Raw genomic sequence first — 18,674 nt, forward strand, 5'->3', positions numbered from 1 at the left:
TAGGGCTGCAAAATGTCTCCCATTGTAATGGTGATGAGATTTTTAAATGCTAACACTTAACAGTTTGTTTTTTTTGACTGTGTGGGTTTTCCTGTTTCCTGCAGACGTTCCAAGCAGCTGGTGGTGGTTAAAGAAGAGCTTCTCCCTGACCAGCAGGAGTTGAGCACCAGTCTGGACCAGGAGGACCCAGAGCCCCCCCCCCCACACATTAAGCAGGAACAGGAGGAACTCAGGATCAGTTCAGGAGGCTCCGAGAGCAGCTTCAGGAGCTGGAGGAGGCTGATATCACCAAGTCCACTTTCACTCCTGACCCTGTGAAGAGTGAAGATGATCAAGAGAAACCTCAGTCCTCTCAGCCTCATCAAAGACAAACTGAACACATGGAAACAGAAGCTGATGGAGAGGACTGTGGAGGACCAGAACCAGCCAGGAGCTCAGATCCAGAGAGCAGTTTACAACCAAAGACTGAGGACGACACTGAAGACTCTTCTGAACCTGACACTGGAGACTCTTCTGAACCTGACACTGAAGACTCTTCTGAACCTGACACTGAAGACAGTGCTGATTGGAAGGAGACCAACAGAACCTGCATCAGGCTCAAACTCACTGAAAAATAGACATGAATCTGTCAGTGATCCACGACGTAGTGCTGAAAAGAAACCATTCAGCTGCTCAGTCTGTAAGAAAGCTTTTTCACAGAGTGGACATTTAAAGGCACACATGAGAATCCACACAGGAGAGGAACCACACAGCTGCTCAGTCTGTAAGAAAGTTTTTTCACGGAGTGGACATTTAAAGGCACACATGAGAACCCACACAGGAGAAAAACCACACGGCTGCTCAGTCTGTAAGAAAGCTTTTTCACAGAGTGTAAGTTTAAAGGAACACATGAGAATCCACACAGGAGAGAAACCACACAGCTGCTCAGTCTGTAAGAAAGCTTTTTCACAGAGTGGGACATTTTTTAAAGTCACATGAGGATCCACACAGGGAGAGAAATCACACAGCCTGCTCAGTCTGTAAGAAAAGCTTTTTCATGGAGTGGAAATTTAAAGGCACACATGAGAATCCACACGAGAGGAAAATAGATCTGCAAAGTTGTGACAAAAAGATTTAACTGGCCGTAATCGTTGAAAAAGACACAAGAGTGTTGGTCAAGGGAATACAATTTGTCTATTTTGTATCCTGATGACCTGAGGCCTTTACTACATAGCCGGATTTTCGCTTAGGCCGGACTGACTTCAGGGAAAACTCGGGCTTTCCGTCCTACGATGCTGGTTCTCTTTTTAGCGGGCTAGATCTCCATGGTAACTTATGCTGAGCGGCTACCTCCTCTAGGGAGGAGGTTAGGTGTGCAGGCTAAGAGATCAACTCAGTGAAAGCACCGCTTCAACTGACTGTGTGAACGTGAAACATTATCAGGAATATCCCCTCCCATCTTCAGAGCAACTCTGACTATTATAATATTAGCGTTAAGAAAGCTTACTTAAATATCTGCCACGACATAAGTAACCGGATCAGAGTAACATTAAGGTACAGTCCGCGGCACTGTGAGTGCAGACGTCGATGTGTCCCATTATCATTCATAATATATCACATCATAATGTATTACATATATTTCCTTATCTGAGTCAGCTTCTTGAGCCGTATCTGGCCGTGCAACACTCACAGTGTCACATACTGTATGCAGAAGTATTATTTTAAGCAACACATTAAGTTGACGAAACACTCGACGTCAAATTATCCTAATTAAAGTCAGATCCACTCGTGTTTGGACGGGGCAGTGGGCAGTAGATTATCATAAACCTGTACGCATTATCAACACTTTTTCTTTTACCAGCTGTATTCACCTTGCAGGTGCAGCTATGTGGCTTTTATCCGGATAAAGTGTTTAAGTCATGGATGTTTAAAGTTTAACTTCTTCATATTTGACTAATATTAAAGTTCACTTTTTCATTCAGGAAGTATGACGCTGCGCTGTCAGTACGCTTGTCCATGTTTGTGATTGGTCAGAATGCTCCAAATACCACCCCTTTCATGTGAACCGCACCTAACTAGATAGGACACGGCTGGCTTGAGCGATCCACTTGATAACCAGCGTCGTTAGTACAGTTAGCCAGAGCGCCGTATGTTTTGGATTGGGCCAACCGGCTAACTCAAACATATCCATGGTTAGGAAAATCCGGCTTCGTAGTACAGGCCTCTGATACCGTTACATGTAATACGTTACTCCCTCAGCCTGTTTTCACCCACCTGCAACCGATTCGCTAATAATCACAAAGGTTCATTTCTTCGACCCCCTGACTCGACTATTTCTTGTTTAATAATCGTTTACATCTCCTCAGGACCAAGTTCCCGTGTCCTGCCCTTCACCTGCTGATCACCCACTGCTCATTTTAAGGTGGACCTCACCTTCACAAGGGACCAGCTAGTCTTAGTGTCTTAATGCAAACGTTTTTGTAAAGTGAATGCTAGACCATCAACGTGCTGTTGGGTTGTTGTGCTCTCTGCAGGACGGGTCTGGACTCAAAGATTGTTTATGGTATGAGAGCTTCATTCTGTTTTTGTTGTCTCTAAACAACGCCAACAGAGCGATACGTCTTCTTTCCAGCAGATGGCATACATGTTACATCATCCAGTTCAACTGTCATCCACATATTAGTGATTCAAAACAGCAATGTGTGAGATATGGCTAGTAATTGACTATTTCAACAGAATGTGTGAAGAGGTTACAGTCTTGAGGCCATGTCCAATATGTTTATGTTTTTTGTTTGATTAAATCTACTGAAATGAGCATTCAATGACTAAATTATTCTTAATTACTGTCATTACATCATGGGTTTGCATTGCAATATTAGAACGCATAAAACCCAACTTTATTTCTTCCAAGTTGCGGGTGTTCATTGTTTAGAAGTCCGCTGTGTTTCATCCAAGCGTCCACTTCGTGCTCCGATAATGCTGAAAGTATCTGTTGTATGCTTTACCTGCTCCAGTAACAAAAGTGTAATTCACTGGACAGAGACAAGAGATAGTGGATGGATCCAGAGGAGAACCAGAAGATAGTCCGTATAGAGCCTTCAGGTTCTGAAAATGATCAGGGATAGAGCTAGAAAAAAAACTCCAAAAACCTGAATAGAGCTAGAAGATAGCCAGAACAAAGCCAAGAGAGACCCAGTAGGAAGACAGGAAGGAGCCACAAGAGTTTGTTTTCTTTATTTTTTAATATTCAAGCTCTTCTCTTAAGATATTATAACTTCTCAACATGTATCCTTTTATGCATTAAAAAAACCTTACATTTTTGCTGCCAATTATTGAGATTGTTTCACAGCTTTATCTTAAATATTTAGACTTTTTTTCTATACATATAGATGACATAGGATGAACAGCACGATCCACTTTGCTGGATTCTGCCCAAATCGGCTCAAAATGCATGCAAACATCTGGCTTTATCCATACTCCTGCAGTTGTATTGTTCTGGATTCATAGTGAAGTGTATTAGATGTTCTGCACTCTTATTGTTATGTATTTAATATAAAGTGAAATACTCATAAAGTCAGAAAAGAAAAGAGTCTCACTTAAAGGGGACCTATCATGCTATATGTAAATGATATATTGTAGGGCCATACCTATATAAGGTATATTTATACGTTTCTGTTTTCAAAATACCAAACAGATCATGCATTTTAGCCATGCCTCATTTCGCTCCATGTGCTGTTTGCTGTCTACGGGTCTGATTCTGCTGACCACGCCCCCCTGCAGGAGAGGGGAGACGTGCTCTGATCAGCTGCTGGGCTGTCAGAAGAGGGGGAGAAAAAGAGATCTCCGTCCTCCGTGTTTTATTATATAGAGTCGTTATTCATTTGTTTTAAAGCTCAATAAATAACAAAGAAGACCTTTGACCGGCACTTTTCTAATTTTGTCTGGAAGATTTAAACTTTAACGGACATCTTGACCGGCGAAACAAACTGAAACTGAAACTGCCGCACGGTCCCCTCGTTCCTTGGAAGAGGCGGAGAGGTGGGTGTTTGTCATCTGCTGGTGGACTAACCGGAGAGAATTACAGTGCTTGTCTCGACGGGGAGGGATTGCATTGAATTAAAGCAGCGGGAGCAAACGCTTGCCTCGGGGAGGGAGAAAGAAAGCCACAGCGGAGAATAAACAGAAGGGTAACCATGGTAACCAAGTCTTCTTCGCTGCTTTTGTGGCAGACTACAGCGCCACTTACAGGCCTGGCATATGTACTACAGCGTCTCCAGCACTTTCGAACGGCAATGGCCGTGGCTGTCTCCTCCTGATTGGTGGAGTTGGCCCAATAGCCGTAGTGCCACCGCCCTGACGTCAGGACAGTGTTCAAATCTGGATCAGTTTTTATCAGATCCGTTGCAGCCCCTTTTTTAGAGATTTGGGTATGGAGGAAAATAGAGAGGGTTGTGTTTTCTGACACTTGGTGAGTTCCCTGGAACACCGGGGACACATATTCATAAATAAAAGACGTACAAAAGTGCATTTTGCATGATAGGTCCCCTTTAAAATATTATAACTTCCTATCTCAACATGTATCCTTTTATGCATTAAAAAAACCTTACATTTTTGCTGCCAATTATTGAGATTGTTTCACAGCTTTATCTTAAAGGGCCCATGTCATGGCCATTTCCACTGATCATAATTACATTGTTGAGGTATACTAAAATAGATTTATACTGTGCAATTTTCCAAACTCACATTGGTTTCGCATACAGCATCTCTGTCAAGCATGTGTATTCAGCAGTATTCACTTTCTCCACTAAACGACTCGTTGGAGCTCTTGCCCCCCCCCTCCCTGTGAGCCTAGTGTGCTCCGATTGGTCAGCTCGGCCACTCGTTCTGATTAGTCAACCACCAGAGAGGCTGCGCCCATGTCAGTGCTTTTCCCGGCTGCTCTCAGCGTAACATCAGTCTTATCATGGCGTCGGTACAGCGGTATATTTTATATACATATATATTTTTAACTGTTGTTATAGAAGAGTGTGACGGCCCCAGGGCCTTTGTCTTACGATGGGGTGGAGCTGAAGAGGCTAATCAGCACGATCACGGACACCTCCGGACACTACGGCCCCAGTCTCTCTCCAAAGCGGCTGCAGGAAGACTAACTCTGCGATCCTCTCAACCACCTGTCTCTGCATTTACCACAATAAATGTGCCGTGGTTTTGTAAACTCGTGTATGTCTCCTTGTCTTTCCGTTGTGGCCTACGAGCTACTCTCATAACAAAGAGTAAGTTATTTTTACCCGTTATAAACTACTACTGTTTGATGAGAAATCAAATCATGGTTTGCTATATATGAATTCAGGGAAGAAAGGATAGGCCTACTAAGTATTTCCATTAAACTTTATTTTTAGAAATGTACAAAATGAACATAAATATACATATATACACGGTATATCATCCATTCCTCCTCCTCTTGCCTGCGCACAGCCGGTGCGGTGCGGTGCCTTTTAGCACGAGGCCTCAGTAGTAGTAGAATCCCTTCCCCGTCATGGATTGTCCGCCAGGATCTGGCTGGACGAAATCAAATGCAAATCACAAAATATTAGAGAAACTTAGTTGTTTTAGATTCGTTAGTAGTAGTTGTGTAATGAACAGCTTGCCTGCTAATATGCTAACCTAGCTTTGTTTACCTTGGTAGCTAACACGATATGAACGTTAGCTTGGAGGAAAGGCAACTATAATGCAGTGTAATAAAACTACTATGAACAAAAGCTAGTGGTTCATATTAGGCTAGCAATAACGTGTTTATAATTGCAATCGTATACGGGTATTCTGCTACCATACAATGTAACTTGCATGAATACATTGTTTTGCGCTAGCATACAGCTAGCCTCGTTAGCTACATGCAGTATATGTACGGTCACAATGTACGGTAAACCGGAGTATACTGTATGAGTATTCCGTGTGTGTGACTGCAGACATTCTCCTGCCATGACAAACATGTAAGGCCATCTGCTGACATTGTAGTTGATATATTTAAACGCTAGCAACGTAGCATCACAAAAATGTTTTTCTGACCAAAACTAGCTCTAGCTCCGTGTGTTAGATCGCTACGCCAGCTATAATGTAATTACGTTTCGCGACTGACCGGCAAATCACCCGCAGTATACTGTCAATAGGTATTTTGTGTGTGAATGCAGACATTCTCCTGCTATGAGATACATGTATGCAAGGCCATCTGCTGATATTAGAGTTGATATATGGAAACTCTAGCAACTTAGTTAGCACAGTTAGCACTGTGTCAATGGCTTAGCAGTCCAACACAGTTTACACATTTAAACAGTCTTGTTTGATAAATACACAAATAACAATGCAAACTTACAGGTTGTATACCCAGATCTTCCCCTGCTCCAAACGGTCCAAACAAGCTGTGCATATCCGGCCTCAAACTGGGCAATGTTTTGGAAGCTTTCGTCTGTGAAATGCCGGTTCTTCGAACCTCTGGAGGAGGAACACGCCGCTGCTGGTGTGGCCATAGCTCTTCGGGATTGGTCCATTTCGTTCCGGGTACCGCATGACATCATGCGGTACCCGGAAGAATCAAATGGGCAGTGACGTATCTCCAACGAGGCGTTTTGGGGAGGTATTTTCTGTGTTAGAGTTTTACTCGCTACAGGGTGTACTTTGAGGGTTTTGACTCTGCACACCGTTTACATGCATAAAAACCTTCATAACACACATGGGGACGGGTAATAACCGGAAAAGCATGACATGGGAGCTTTAAATATTTAGACTTTTTTTCTATACATATAGATTACATAGAGAGGCGAAGTCCCTCCCCTTCCGGTGGACCTCCATGGGACCTTATTTCGGAAAAAATTATGTATTGAAGTCAATGGAGAGAGAAAGATTATCTTTCGATCCCGTTTGAATTGTGCCACGAATTACACATATGATGTTTGTCAATTTAAAAGATAATTTTGCAAGTCAAAAAATATATATATGTCGTAAAACTGTGAAGTAACACATTTGTTTGTGTGAAACGTTAAATGAACTACATCTCCGCACTCGCCCAATAACACACGTCACCAAGATGGCCGTCACTGCTGTCTTGTCAAAAAAAGGATTGACTACCCTCACTATGAATGTCATGCAAAGCTGCCTGCCTGCCTGCCTTCCTTTGATTCTCTCTGTACTGCCTGGTCTTTTTAATGTTTAATGTCAACCATTTGTGCAGATAGCATGAAGTGCAAAAGTTCGCCGATGCTAATGTAGCGTTAGCGTTAGCCTTTCTCCCCTGGGCTTAAATTGTGTATTATAGAATGATCACACCGGTGACAGTAAGGGTTCACGAAATATGACTACTACTCTTACTGTTTAACATTTTGGGTTACTTAAAAGCCGCGTTCACACCAAGTACTTTCCTGTACTTAGTTCTGGCACTAAGAGCCCTGTCGCTTTTAACCCCAGGGCACTTAGTACAGATAGCGTTCACACCGGAGTACTTTTCCCTGAGGGAAGATTACAAGTACAGTAGGTGGCGGTAAGCACCTTAAAGTTGTTTGCAATCCGCTACAAAACAAGAGAAGAAGAAGAAGAAAAACTTCCCGCGTATACTGTCTGTTGTTTACCTTCCGACCTCAGACATGATGGAGATGGAGTCGACTGAAGTTGTGCTGTTTTGTGCTCATGTTATACAGCTTTGTAACTTCGTTAATGCGGCCAGAGCCTGAGCCTATTAGGCGTCCGACAAAAATCCGGAGCCGCCACACGTCGAATGCTATAATCGCAAAGTTTCTTCAGCATCAAAAGCTTTAGGAAAAGGATTGGCCGACGGAAAGCACACATGACTGCCATGTTTCACCGTAGGATGGCTGATACAGGATCTGTTTAATCGCCATGTCGGTTTTCTTTATTGCACTCTCAAGACATAACATTAAATAGAAATATTTTAAATGTAACTAAAGTGTCAGTTGTACATGTCAGTAAACATTGTCAATATAAAATAAAGTGTCAGTTGTACTATATAATAACAGTAATAACAATATAAACTCCCAGGTGTAGGGAGTCTCAGCAGCAAACCCACCTTTATTATATATCTTCCTGAGACCCACTGCATCCGTCTGCCATAAACACTATGCAAACATACATGTTAGTTTTGGCCCATAGTGGACTCCATGTTGTGTTGTGTGAAATGGGGGGGGAATTAAAAGTTTAGGTCAAATAATATTTAAAATTATATAAATTATCATATTTGTGTATGTGCCCCTGCCATTCCCCCACAAGGTTGCAACATTGATGATAAATAAATGACAAATAAAGCTTTGCCAGTTTATAACCGATGAAACATGATGGTATCAGAATAATCACTTACATGTGATGTATAGGATGCTACACAGGTCACAAAAGATAAAGTGTCAGGAGAAATAAGCTTAATCGCCATGTCGGTTTTCTTTATTGCACTCTCAAGACATAACATTAAATAGAACAATTTTAAATGTAAATAAAGTGTCAGTTGTACATGTCAGTAAACATTATATATAAAATAAAGTCATAACAGTAATAACAATATAAAATAAACTGTCCCAGGTGTAGGGATATTCAGCAGCATACACACCTTAGTGCAACGTTGTGTGTCGTGTGTCAGTATTTACAAAAACTATACCAAATAAACTGTTATTAAATGCAGTTTGTCGCTCATCCTGCCGCTGCGCCGACGCTTCCTCATGGCGCAGCGCCCACACTTCATCCTGGTGCTGCTGGCGCTCCATCTGCTGCTTGAACACTTCTGCCTGGCGCTCCATCGAGGTGAGCATCTTGTCCTCCGTTTCCTGGGCCTTGGTGAACAGCACCATCTGATCTCCACGCAGCGACTCATTCACCACGGCACGCCGGTCCTCAAACGCCTGGGCGGTGTCAAAGAAATTCGCATCCCGTGTCCGCTTTCCTAAGAGGGGAAAATAAGCAAGATACAAGATCTTAGTCGCCATGTAGTTTTACAACATACTAGGAATGTGTTTTTTGTATTTTCACAAATAGAATTAAGGTTTCACAAATCTGAAACTGTGTTCTAAAGAATCTTTTGACTCTCTGGGATAATCCAGTCCAGATTTGATGAGTCTAGGTATAGTGGTTTTAGATCAGGACCTGGTCTAATGTGGTCTACATGTAAAAAAAGCACTGAAATCTCCCTTTTTTGTATTTTCACAAATAGAATTAAGGTTTCACAAATCTGAAACTGTGTTATAAAGAATGTTTGGCCTCTCTGGGATAATCCAGTCCAAATAAATCGGCTATGCAGCGATTCAAGAGGTTCAAACACGGAGGATTGTTCCTTTTTGAAGAGTGCTTCATGTATGCTTGAACTTTGTTTAATGTTGTTGAGGCAAGTTAAACATAAAATATGATGAATATTATGAAATAAACATGATTGTGAACATCAGTTCGATGCGTAACGTTCTTTCAAGACAAAGTTACAGTGTGTGTACCTTTGCGTTTGGTTGCTGGTAAGGAGGACGACAAAGCGCTGTGATCTAGAATGCAAAGCTCGCTTGTTTCCAATCCCGAGAGTTGTCCATCCTCGCCTGAAACACACGATTAGTGCCATGAGTTAGTGAAGCAAATTACAGAAACACTGCACAGTTATTCACAAGTCAAAACGTTTTCATACAGCGGAGAATATCTAGCTAGCTAGATGTAGCTAGCCGGGGCCGGGTGTTAGCCTATTATGGCTAGCATGGCTAGCTTGATCTACTGAGCAAATAAAAGTACATCTGAGACCATTATTGTGCAGATTAAAACCCCAGTGCATGTAGTTGATTTTACCTTCGTCGTGGTAGTCATCGTTGGCCACTGAATCCGCCGTTTGTAGTCCTGAGTTTCTTTATATTTAGCCGGCTGTGCACAATTCCCAGGTCGAGTGAAAGCTACCGAACTGGCTTCAGTAGCATTCCCTGGGTCGCCTCCTCGGCGTAGATCTCCAGAAGCGCTGACACCTCCTCATCATTTCTTGATGCTTGCCATAACTGCTTTCAAAAACAAACACAACGCACGGAGCGTTGTGTTTTTGTAGCGAGGAAAAACAATGGCGTCTCCACACAACATTTTCAGAGTTGTACGGGCGTGGTTTGCAATTCGCCCAGCCAATCAGCACTGGGGCACTTTTGGAGTACTTTTCACCCACAGAAAAGTACGCTCTCTGAGCTGGCTCTAAAAATGGGGGTAAAAGTACCCGAGATTAAGTACGATCTTTGGTGTGAACGCGACATAAGGGGTACTCACGGAACTAAAACGCGAAAAGTACGGTGAAAGTACTCCGGTGTGAACGCGGCTAATGTTACTTCATGTTAAGGCTAATAAAAATGACAAGGCTGTAATGCTAACTAACGTGCTAGCTACTAGCTATGTAGCTAACTTGATCAAGCCACTCCTGGTCCTTTCATCAGACGGGAAGTGAAAGAATGAGCAAGACCCATTGCTGGTATGATAACAACCTGGTACTAAGCACACAGGCATCTTGTTAAAGTTATCTTATCTTAGCCAGCACCATATAGATAGATTATATCTATATGGCGCTGATCTTAGCTATCTCTTAGTGGAGGAAAACAATTGTGACATCACTTACGCGACTCTGGGATTTGTAGTCTTTCTAGTTGCGTATTTTTCATAGTCTTATATTTCAACAGTTTTACGACAAACTGTGACTTTTTTTACATGAAAATAATTGTCTAAGATTGACAAACATCATATGTGTAATTCATGGCACAATTCAAACGGGATCGAAAGATAAGTTTTCTCTCCCCATTGACTTCAATGCATAATTTTTCCGAAATAAGGTCCCATGGACCGCAAGTAGATGGGCGTGACTTCGCCTCTCTATAGGATGAACAGCACGATCCACTCTGCTGGATTCTGCCCAAATCGGCTCAAAATGCATGCAAACATCTCGCTTTATCCATACTCCTGCAGTTGTATTGTTCTGGATTCATAGTGAAGTGTATCAGATGTTCTGCACTCTTATTGTTATGTATTTAAAGGTGGGGTAGGTACGTTTGAGAAACCGGCTCGAGATACACTTTTTGTTATATTCCATGGAATGCTCTTAACATCCCGATAGCAATGAATATCTTAAGTGCTTTGACAAAAAATCCATACAAAAATGTCATCTGTGGAAGCCGTAGTACTGAAAAAAGCACGACCATTCATCTGAGCCGGCCCGGCTAAAATAACTGGATGGCCTACCTGCCTGTCAGCCTTCCAACTGTGCACAAACTTATCTCGTGCCCTCATTGGTCATGTGCACGTTCGTGTGTGTTGGAGGAGGGGCTCTGTAAGGAAGTGGCAGATTTTTTCCGGCTGTGTATTTTCAAATTCCAGCGCACTCGAGCTGGTTTCTCCAAAATGACCTACCCCACCTTTAATATAAAGTGAAATACCCATAAAGTCAGAAAAGAAAAGTCTCACTTAAGGAAAAAGGTTCTTCATTTGCACATAAACATGGTCAAATATTTAAAGTTGTGACCAGATGGTGTCGCCCTTTATTTTCCTTTATTACACAAGTTAGCGGAAGAGCATCTGAGAGGCCTTTTTGTTTTTGTTGTTTTACCTTACTAAATGGTCTAATGCTCATTGGAGCGAGGGGCGGGGCGAAACTCGCGGAAGTGATTTCAAAACAAAAGCCCTCGTTTGCTTGGAACGGTGATAATATTATAAACAAGGTGAATTTAGCGATCACAACGAAAACGGCCAAGACACATATTGAGCCCAGAAAATGAATGTTATTAAGGGCTGTAAATATAATAGGCCTGTGTCTGAAATGGACAACATTGTTAGGAGATTTAAACTATACAGCGATTCTGCACTGCGGTCACTCAGCCGTCTCTCGAGTTTGTTTTTTCAAATCAGCTGCTCTTCATGTGATGCATGATGGTATCTGGGTTCATATCTTGAAGCTACCTTCCAACACATTTCATGACCACTACACAGTTGACAATAACAGTTAGAAGATGTAATCATTGAACTTAACCATTGCTTACTGAGACTTCAGAGGAGGGGAATAGATGTGCAGTTATGCTGGATGCCTGCACATGAGGGGGTTCAAGGGAATGAGCATGCTGATAAGTTAGCAAAAGAGGCGTTACAGAAGGAAATAGCAATACCAGTTTCACTTGGAAAAGGAGAAGGAATGATGATGATGAGGATGATATGGTGATACACACTCTTGTACAGTAGGTGGCGGTATGCACCTTAAAGTTGTTTGCAATCCGCCAAAAACCGAGAGAAGAAGAAGAAGAAGAACCTGAGAGGAAGAGGTGGTCGTGGTCTGCTGTGTGTGGAGTGCGAGATTGAGAGCAGCTGGTGGAATGGCGTCTTTGAGCCCTGGAGAGGAGGATATGGAAAGTGCATCTGAAGGAGAATTTTAGTGATTCTTGAACCCCGAGAGCAGGAGAGACTGAAAAGAGTCAAGGCAAGCTTATAAAAGTTAACAGCATTTAATTACACAAAAGATGCGGTGGTTTACAAATGAAATTGCAAGCGGAGACACTCTCCCCATGTGTTGGTCAGCCCAGGTCCGGAGGCGAGCACCCCTGATTCTTGGCTTGGTCTTCCTGTTGTCATCTGAGGTCTTCTCCTATTGGCCAGCGTCGTCGGGGGGGCGGGTCCAATGCAATTCCTGCCTTTTTTTGTTGCTAAATTACATCCTTCTGGTGTCTGTGGTTTTTTAAACATTCCCTGATAAACGTTATTCAGCGTCAATAAATGAGTGCTAATCCCAGTGTGTTTAGTGTACATCATCACATGTAATTTCACCTTCAATTCACAGTTTCAAAACGTTAGCCACATGCTAATGCTAACCGGAAATGAAGGATTTTCAGAATAAAATTGCTTTTAAGCTGACGGAATGTTTAAACTAAATTATGCCATAAAACATTGATTTTAATTTCTAACAATCCCTCCTTTCACACCTTTTAAGGTGTGAACACAATACTGAAATCAATGAGTTCTTCATAAGACTGCCTTTAAACTGACGGTATGTTTTAGACTAAATTATGCTATAAAACATTGATTTTAATTTCTAACAATCCCTCCTTTCACACCTTTTAAGGTGTGAACACAATACTGAAATCAATGAGTTCTTCATCTGAACTTTGCATAGTACATAACTCATATCAAAAACATACTATCAAAATGGAATGGTTCAAATAACCGTCATCAAAAATACAAAAAATACTTCGGTTGGTCTTCAACATAAGTTTTCCCTTGTGCTTAAACTTCTAGTTTTAACATTCAATATCACTTTTCAAAATAGCAGCAATTAGCTTGGTATTTGAACATTTCTTTCTCCCTCCTTTCACAGAAACCGTTCTCATACCACATTCAGTGTTAAGGCACTTGTTCTTTTACAAAATATAAGGATTAAACTATCTGAAAATAGCTAAATATTTTTTTTTTTAACGATTTTATCCTCTTCAGTTTTTTTTTTTTTTTTTTTTTTCATACACCCCCTTTTTCAACTAAATTCTAGCGCCATTCTATCGGTCTGTTTTTATCTGGTTACAGCAGATATAGTTCTCACCATCCACATTCTTGTTGGTTATGGGACAGAGGAATAATAATTCAGAACCTGCTGATATCTGAATCTTACTACTTGGCATATGTTACAAAAAAATAAAACATCTTCATGGTGAACTAAATAACATATTTCAATAGCTCGGAAATGTTTGATGAGCATCTGTGTTATTCCTAAATAAAATCCTTGTAATCTTTCTCAAATCTAAATATAACAATGAACTATTCCTGTTTGTGGTAAAGATACACACTAACTATGTAATACAATTTCATTATGGATTCAAAAACAACTGAAGTCATGATGCTGTCAGAGTGTGGTTTCCTGAGTGTATCTGTCCTGTAAGGTACGTCATTCTCTGCTTGGCTCGTGTGCAGAAATCCCATCAATTTCACCTGGCAATACTGCTTCTACCTGTCTATCATCAAGCTCAGTTACTGTCTAATGTCTCATTATCACAGGTCAACTTCTTCTGTATTCTATTCTGGAATTACATCTCTCACAGTAGCCCCTTGGCCACTGCTTCTGCATCTGTGTTACCTGTTCAAAATGCAATCAATATTTAGAAACATGTCAACATTCATCAAACAGTATCTTATCCCCAGATATGGAGCAGGTTAATTCTAAAACTATCATTCAATGCTCAGTTTGAACATCTGGGTTGGGGCGGAAGGTTTCTTTCAATCCCTAAAAGAAATATTTAAATTGTGAATTTTACAGCCATGTTGACGTTATACATTATACATTTATACACACTCCCCCCTTTTTACACATGAACTCATGTGTAACAAAATCCTGTAATGGGGAGGGGAAAGAAAACGTTCAGGTAAATATTGGTTAGGGACATAGCGAACATTATTTACAATTATACATCCATTATTATTATTTCCACAGTAAACACTTCAGTGAAAATAAGTGTTTCTCTCCGTCCTTCAGTCCTAAAAGAAACAGAATCTTCAGATTTTAGTTTGAGTTTTATATTTGCAAACTGCCAACTCCTGTGGGAGTAAAATATCATCAAGTAGATTAGAAATGGGTCACATGTGCGGTTTCCCCTTTTTTGTGGAATTTTTAGGAAACCTCTCGTTTCCCTTGGAGCTCCAAAATAATATGTTAGTCCAAAACCATGCTTGGTTAGTTATTGTTTTAGAATCATTCATTCACACTCATACCGTCTGGTTGTCAAGTCAGGTGTGGTCAGGTACACCCCAGAGTCAGTCATTGACAGTGCTTTTGTCACACTGTCAGTCAGGGTCAAAGGTCATTTGGTCTCGGTCTTTTGGCCATGTCGTGCTCTGCAGAGTCTTTTCAGAGGTAAATCAGCATAGGCGGGTACCCTCTATCTACAAAAATATGTCATATGCGGAGCGCCATTCCTTATTCATTCACAATTTCAACTAGGGCTGTGCGATTATGGCAAAAATCATAATCACGATTATTTGGGTCAATAATTGATATCACGATTATTTTGACGATTATTCATTGACCATTTATTAAACTTTAAAACAAATAATATTTTACCAATAAACAAGGTCAACACATAATGGAGCGCACTTCCAAAACCATACTAAACATATATTAATATGATAAATAAAAATAAATTAGACCAAAATAAATTAAATCAAATATGTTGCAGTGCACTGTCACAACCTACTGACAACTCCTTAACATATAGCCAACATGGCCACCATGGCAAATGCTGGTAGGGCTGCTCATGTCATCTCTTAAAGATTTTTTGCAAGAAAAACCAGCCTGTTTACATGGTCTGGTTTCAGAGACGAGCGCAGGCAGGTGACAATATTGCCACCTGTACTGAAGACCCTCTCTGAAGAGGAACTTGTGGCTGGGATGCACAGATACTTCCTTGCCAGGATGGAGAGCCGTGGGTAGAACTTCCGGGATTCCCTCCACCACTTTAGTGGGTCCTCCTCAGCATCCAGTGGCACTGCCTGGAGGTAGGACTGTAGCTCAAGAGCTATGGCCTTGTCCTTTTCCAGAGCAGGTTGAGGTTCTGCAGCTTGGTCTACGGTGGCCTTCAAGAAGCTCCCCAGTCCCTTCTTTTTCTTCTTTGGTGCAGCTGCAGCAGCATCCTCCGTGTCATCTGCAGGCACCGCTGCCGTCTCAAGAGGGGCGTTCTCCTTGGAGTATTATAAAGAAAATAAGAATGACATGTTTAATCAGACTAAATGGTTATGGGTATTAACATTTATACCTAGAATTACATTATAACACTTTGACAACACATTCATTCACTTAATTGTATTTACTGTCAAATCTGACATTTTTATTTTTTATTATTATTATTACCATGAGTGTCATCACCCTCCTCATCTCAGTTGTCAGACTGGCTTCAATGGATCCTCGATTGTCCTCACTGACATATTTGAGCTTGAATCTCGGGTCCAGGGCAGAGGCCATGTCAAGCAGCTCTTGTGTCGCTGCGTCATCATATTTATCATTGAGATAGTCTAGTATCTTCTTTTTTATGCTTTTTGTGAGGTCTGTGTCATCCTCCTGCACTGCCAGCAATGAGTTGTTGAAGAGGTGCAGGGTTGGTTTCAAAAAAGACACACTTACATACTTCTCTCCAGAAAGTGCGTCTGTGAATTCCACCAGAGGGCTAAGCGACTTATTGATTGCCTCCAGTACATCAACGTCCTGCCACGTGAGGGAGAGATGTCTGGTTTTTCGGTCGCTGGAAAGGACCTGGGCAATGGCCTTCTGCTGCTCGAGGACCCTGTCGATCATGGCCTGCCTAGATCCCCATCTGGTTGGACATTCTGTCTTTAGGGAGTGTTCAGGCAGATTCAGCTGCTGCTGTGCCACTGCAAGTTCCCTCTTCTTTTTCCAACTGTAGGAGAAGCTGCTGACCAGCTTCTTGCAAAGCCCCATTGCACGGCCGATCCTGGGATCCTTCATTGCATTCTCTAAGATTACAACAAATACATATTATTTAGTATCATGATGATAATCATGATCTTCATCAAAGCATAATTTGGTGTGTTGTGTGTGTGAGAGAGAGAGAGAGAGAGAGAGAGAGAGAGAGAGAGAGAGAGAGAGAGAGAGAGGGAAAGAGAGAGAGAAAAAAAAGAGAGAGATGACAGAGTAGCTCACATAACATAATAATAATAATAATAATAATAATATGTAATTAATATTATCATATTAAGAGAGAGATCATCAATGTTAATGACTTACTATTGCTATTATTGTTGTTGCTGTTGTTAAAATGACATATTACATACAACAGGAGGAAGGAATCCTGCTCACCTATGGCCAAGTGGAGTCTATGCCCGAAACACTGGAGCCTCATCCATCCATTGACCTCAGCCGCCAGCTTTATATTTGCGGCATTGTCCGTAGTCATACAGACGAGTTTATCCTCTTTTAACCCCCAAGCAGCCATCGCTTCCCTCAGTCCATGGGCGATGTTTTGCCCCGTGTGGTCTTCAGGGAAAAATGCGGTTTGGAGACACTTTGTCTTCAAATTGAAATCGGCATCGATATAATGAACTGTGAGGCTCATGTATGGCTCCATGGTGCGGCTAGACCATAGGTCCGTTGTGGTGGCAAAGTAGTCAGCTGAAGCCACATCTCTCTCAACTTCCCCACGGCATTTGTCATATAGCGCAGGCAGCGCAGACCTGCTGAAATAATACCGAGACGGCATCGCGTAACGCTTGTCCAACGTGTTGACAAGTTGCTTAAAGCCCTGGTTGCTAACAGTGCTAACTGGGCACATATCTTTAGCGATGTGAAATGTAATGGCACCTGTAATATCTCTGTGTCTCTGCGAGCTCGTCGCGTAGGCCGTTGCTCTGTGCAATGCGTCCTGAATCGATGACTGTGATGATGTTGTGGATGAAGTCGAGCGGGGCATCTTTTTGGTCTGCTTTTTGTTGTATTATTGCCCCGTCGTATTGCACTTTGTGGTTGTATTTCAGATGATTAAAGAGATTGGTTGTGTTAGCGTGTGGTGCCAACACAACCTGGTAACAAATCCTGCACTGTACTTTGTTTTGCTCCACGTCGGACTCCTGAAAGCCAAAGTACTTCCAAATAGTGGAAATAGTTTTACCCTTCTTTTTAACGAGTTGCTGCTCTTGTTCTGACATCTTCGCTCGCGCTGAACACTCACACATGTCACTCCCACGTGGCCGAGTGGGCTTTTAGGGAGGGGCGAAAGCGCACCCAGCAAAATAATCGTATTTTGTCAATTATGCTGTTTTCATAATCGTCGCAAGCCATAATCGTAATCGCGATTAAAATACGATTAATTGCACAGCCCTAATTTCAACTATGATTTTCAAGATGGTATTAACTTTTCATTGGGACTTCTGCTTCCCATATTTCCTGACACTTGGTACAAAACTCACTTCCTTATAGTACTACTACTACTACTACTGCAATTCATTTACACCTAATTAGTATTAAAATGTCTAATAGATCTATTTCAGAAACTTGTGTATATAACTATTATCTTGAGTCAAACCATTACTAGGATCCGTGTAGCTCTGCTATGTAAACAACGTTAACCTCTTTAGCAGTGTGTGGAACCTTGGGTGTCCGAACATGCAACAATTACTCCCTCCTTTATCAAGGATTTAAAAACAGAAGTCATTTCATATTTCCCTCTTAAAGCCCTCCTATGGTAATAACTATGCCACAATGGTGAAACCAATACTTTAGATTGGAATACTATATTTGGAATGTTATGTAAACTTCTAAAAATTATTTCAACCATTGTTACATATTTACCCAACATAACTCTTCCTATAAATTGAAATACTTACATGTTTCAAGCATCACATATTTCACACACTACGAAAGAACATCTCCATACTTTCTCCAATATTTAAAATCCCACTGTTACTTAGAACAATAGTATAAAACCTGCAGAGCACACTAATCAGATCACAGTAATGTAAATTGACTCAAGTGTAGGCCTATGTCTACTTTCTATTATACTTAATTACTTTTAGTGAACATTTGTTTATATTATCTAAATTCCTTGTCTATGACATGCAAATAGTTTGAGTGTAAAAATGTGTTTTTTCTCTATGTATTTACACTCTACGGATTCTTGAGTTTATTCATCTCCTGGTGCTGTCGTTCCTAAAAATGTTCAATTCCTTATTGT

The 18,674-nt window shown here is 41.3% G+C and overlaps 1 protein-coding gene across 1 annotated transcript; it reads right to left on the reverse strand.

The window, feature by feature from the left end:
- Positions 1-14,978: 14,978 nt before the first annotated feature.
- On the reverse strand, positions 14,979-17,822 carry LOC117470646 (zinc finger BED domain-containing protein 1-like). Its single transcript, XM_034115458.1, has 3 exons — positions 16,805-17,822; positions 15,842-16,461; positions 14,979-15,672 (listed from the first exon to the last, which is right to left on the reverse strand). Exons 1-3 carry the CDS (start codon positions 17,412-17,414, stop codon positions 15,259-15,261), a joined length of 1,644 nt encoding a protein of 547 aa, XP_033971349.1. The 5' UTR covers positions 17,415-17,822; the 3' UTR covers positions 14,979-15,258.
- Between the last annotated feature and the right edge of the window lie 852 nt (positions 17,823-18,674).

Source organism: Trematomus bernacchii, unplaced genomic scaffold (genome assembly GCF_902827165.1).
Source record: "Trematomus bernacchii unplaced genomic scaffold, fTreBer1.1, whole genome shotgun sequence".
Taxonomy (NCBI): Eukaryota; Metazoa; Chordata; class Actinopteri; order Perciformes; family Nototheniidae; genus Trematomus; species Trematomus bernacchii.

Coding starts and splice junctions, on each gene's coding strand:
- LOC117470646 (XM_034115458.1), bottom strand. CDS start 17,414: ATGCCCCGCTCGACTTCATCCACAACATCATCACAGTCATCGATTCAG. Junction 16,462..16,804: donor TAGACTCCACTTGGCCATAG/GTGAGCAGGATT, acceptor TTGTAATCTTAG/AGAATGCAATGAAGGATCCC. Junction 15,673..15,841: donor GGAGGGTGATGACACTCATG/GTAATAATAATA, acceptor TAATACTCCAAG/GAGAACGCCCCTCTTGAGAC.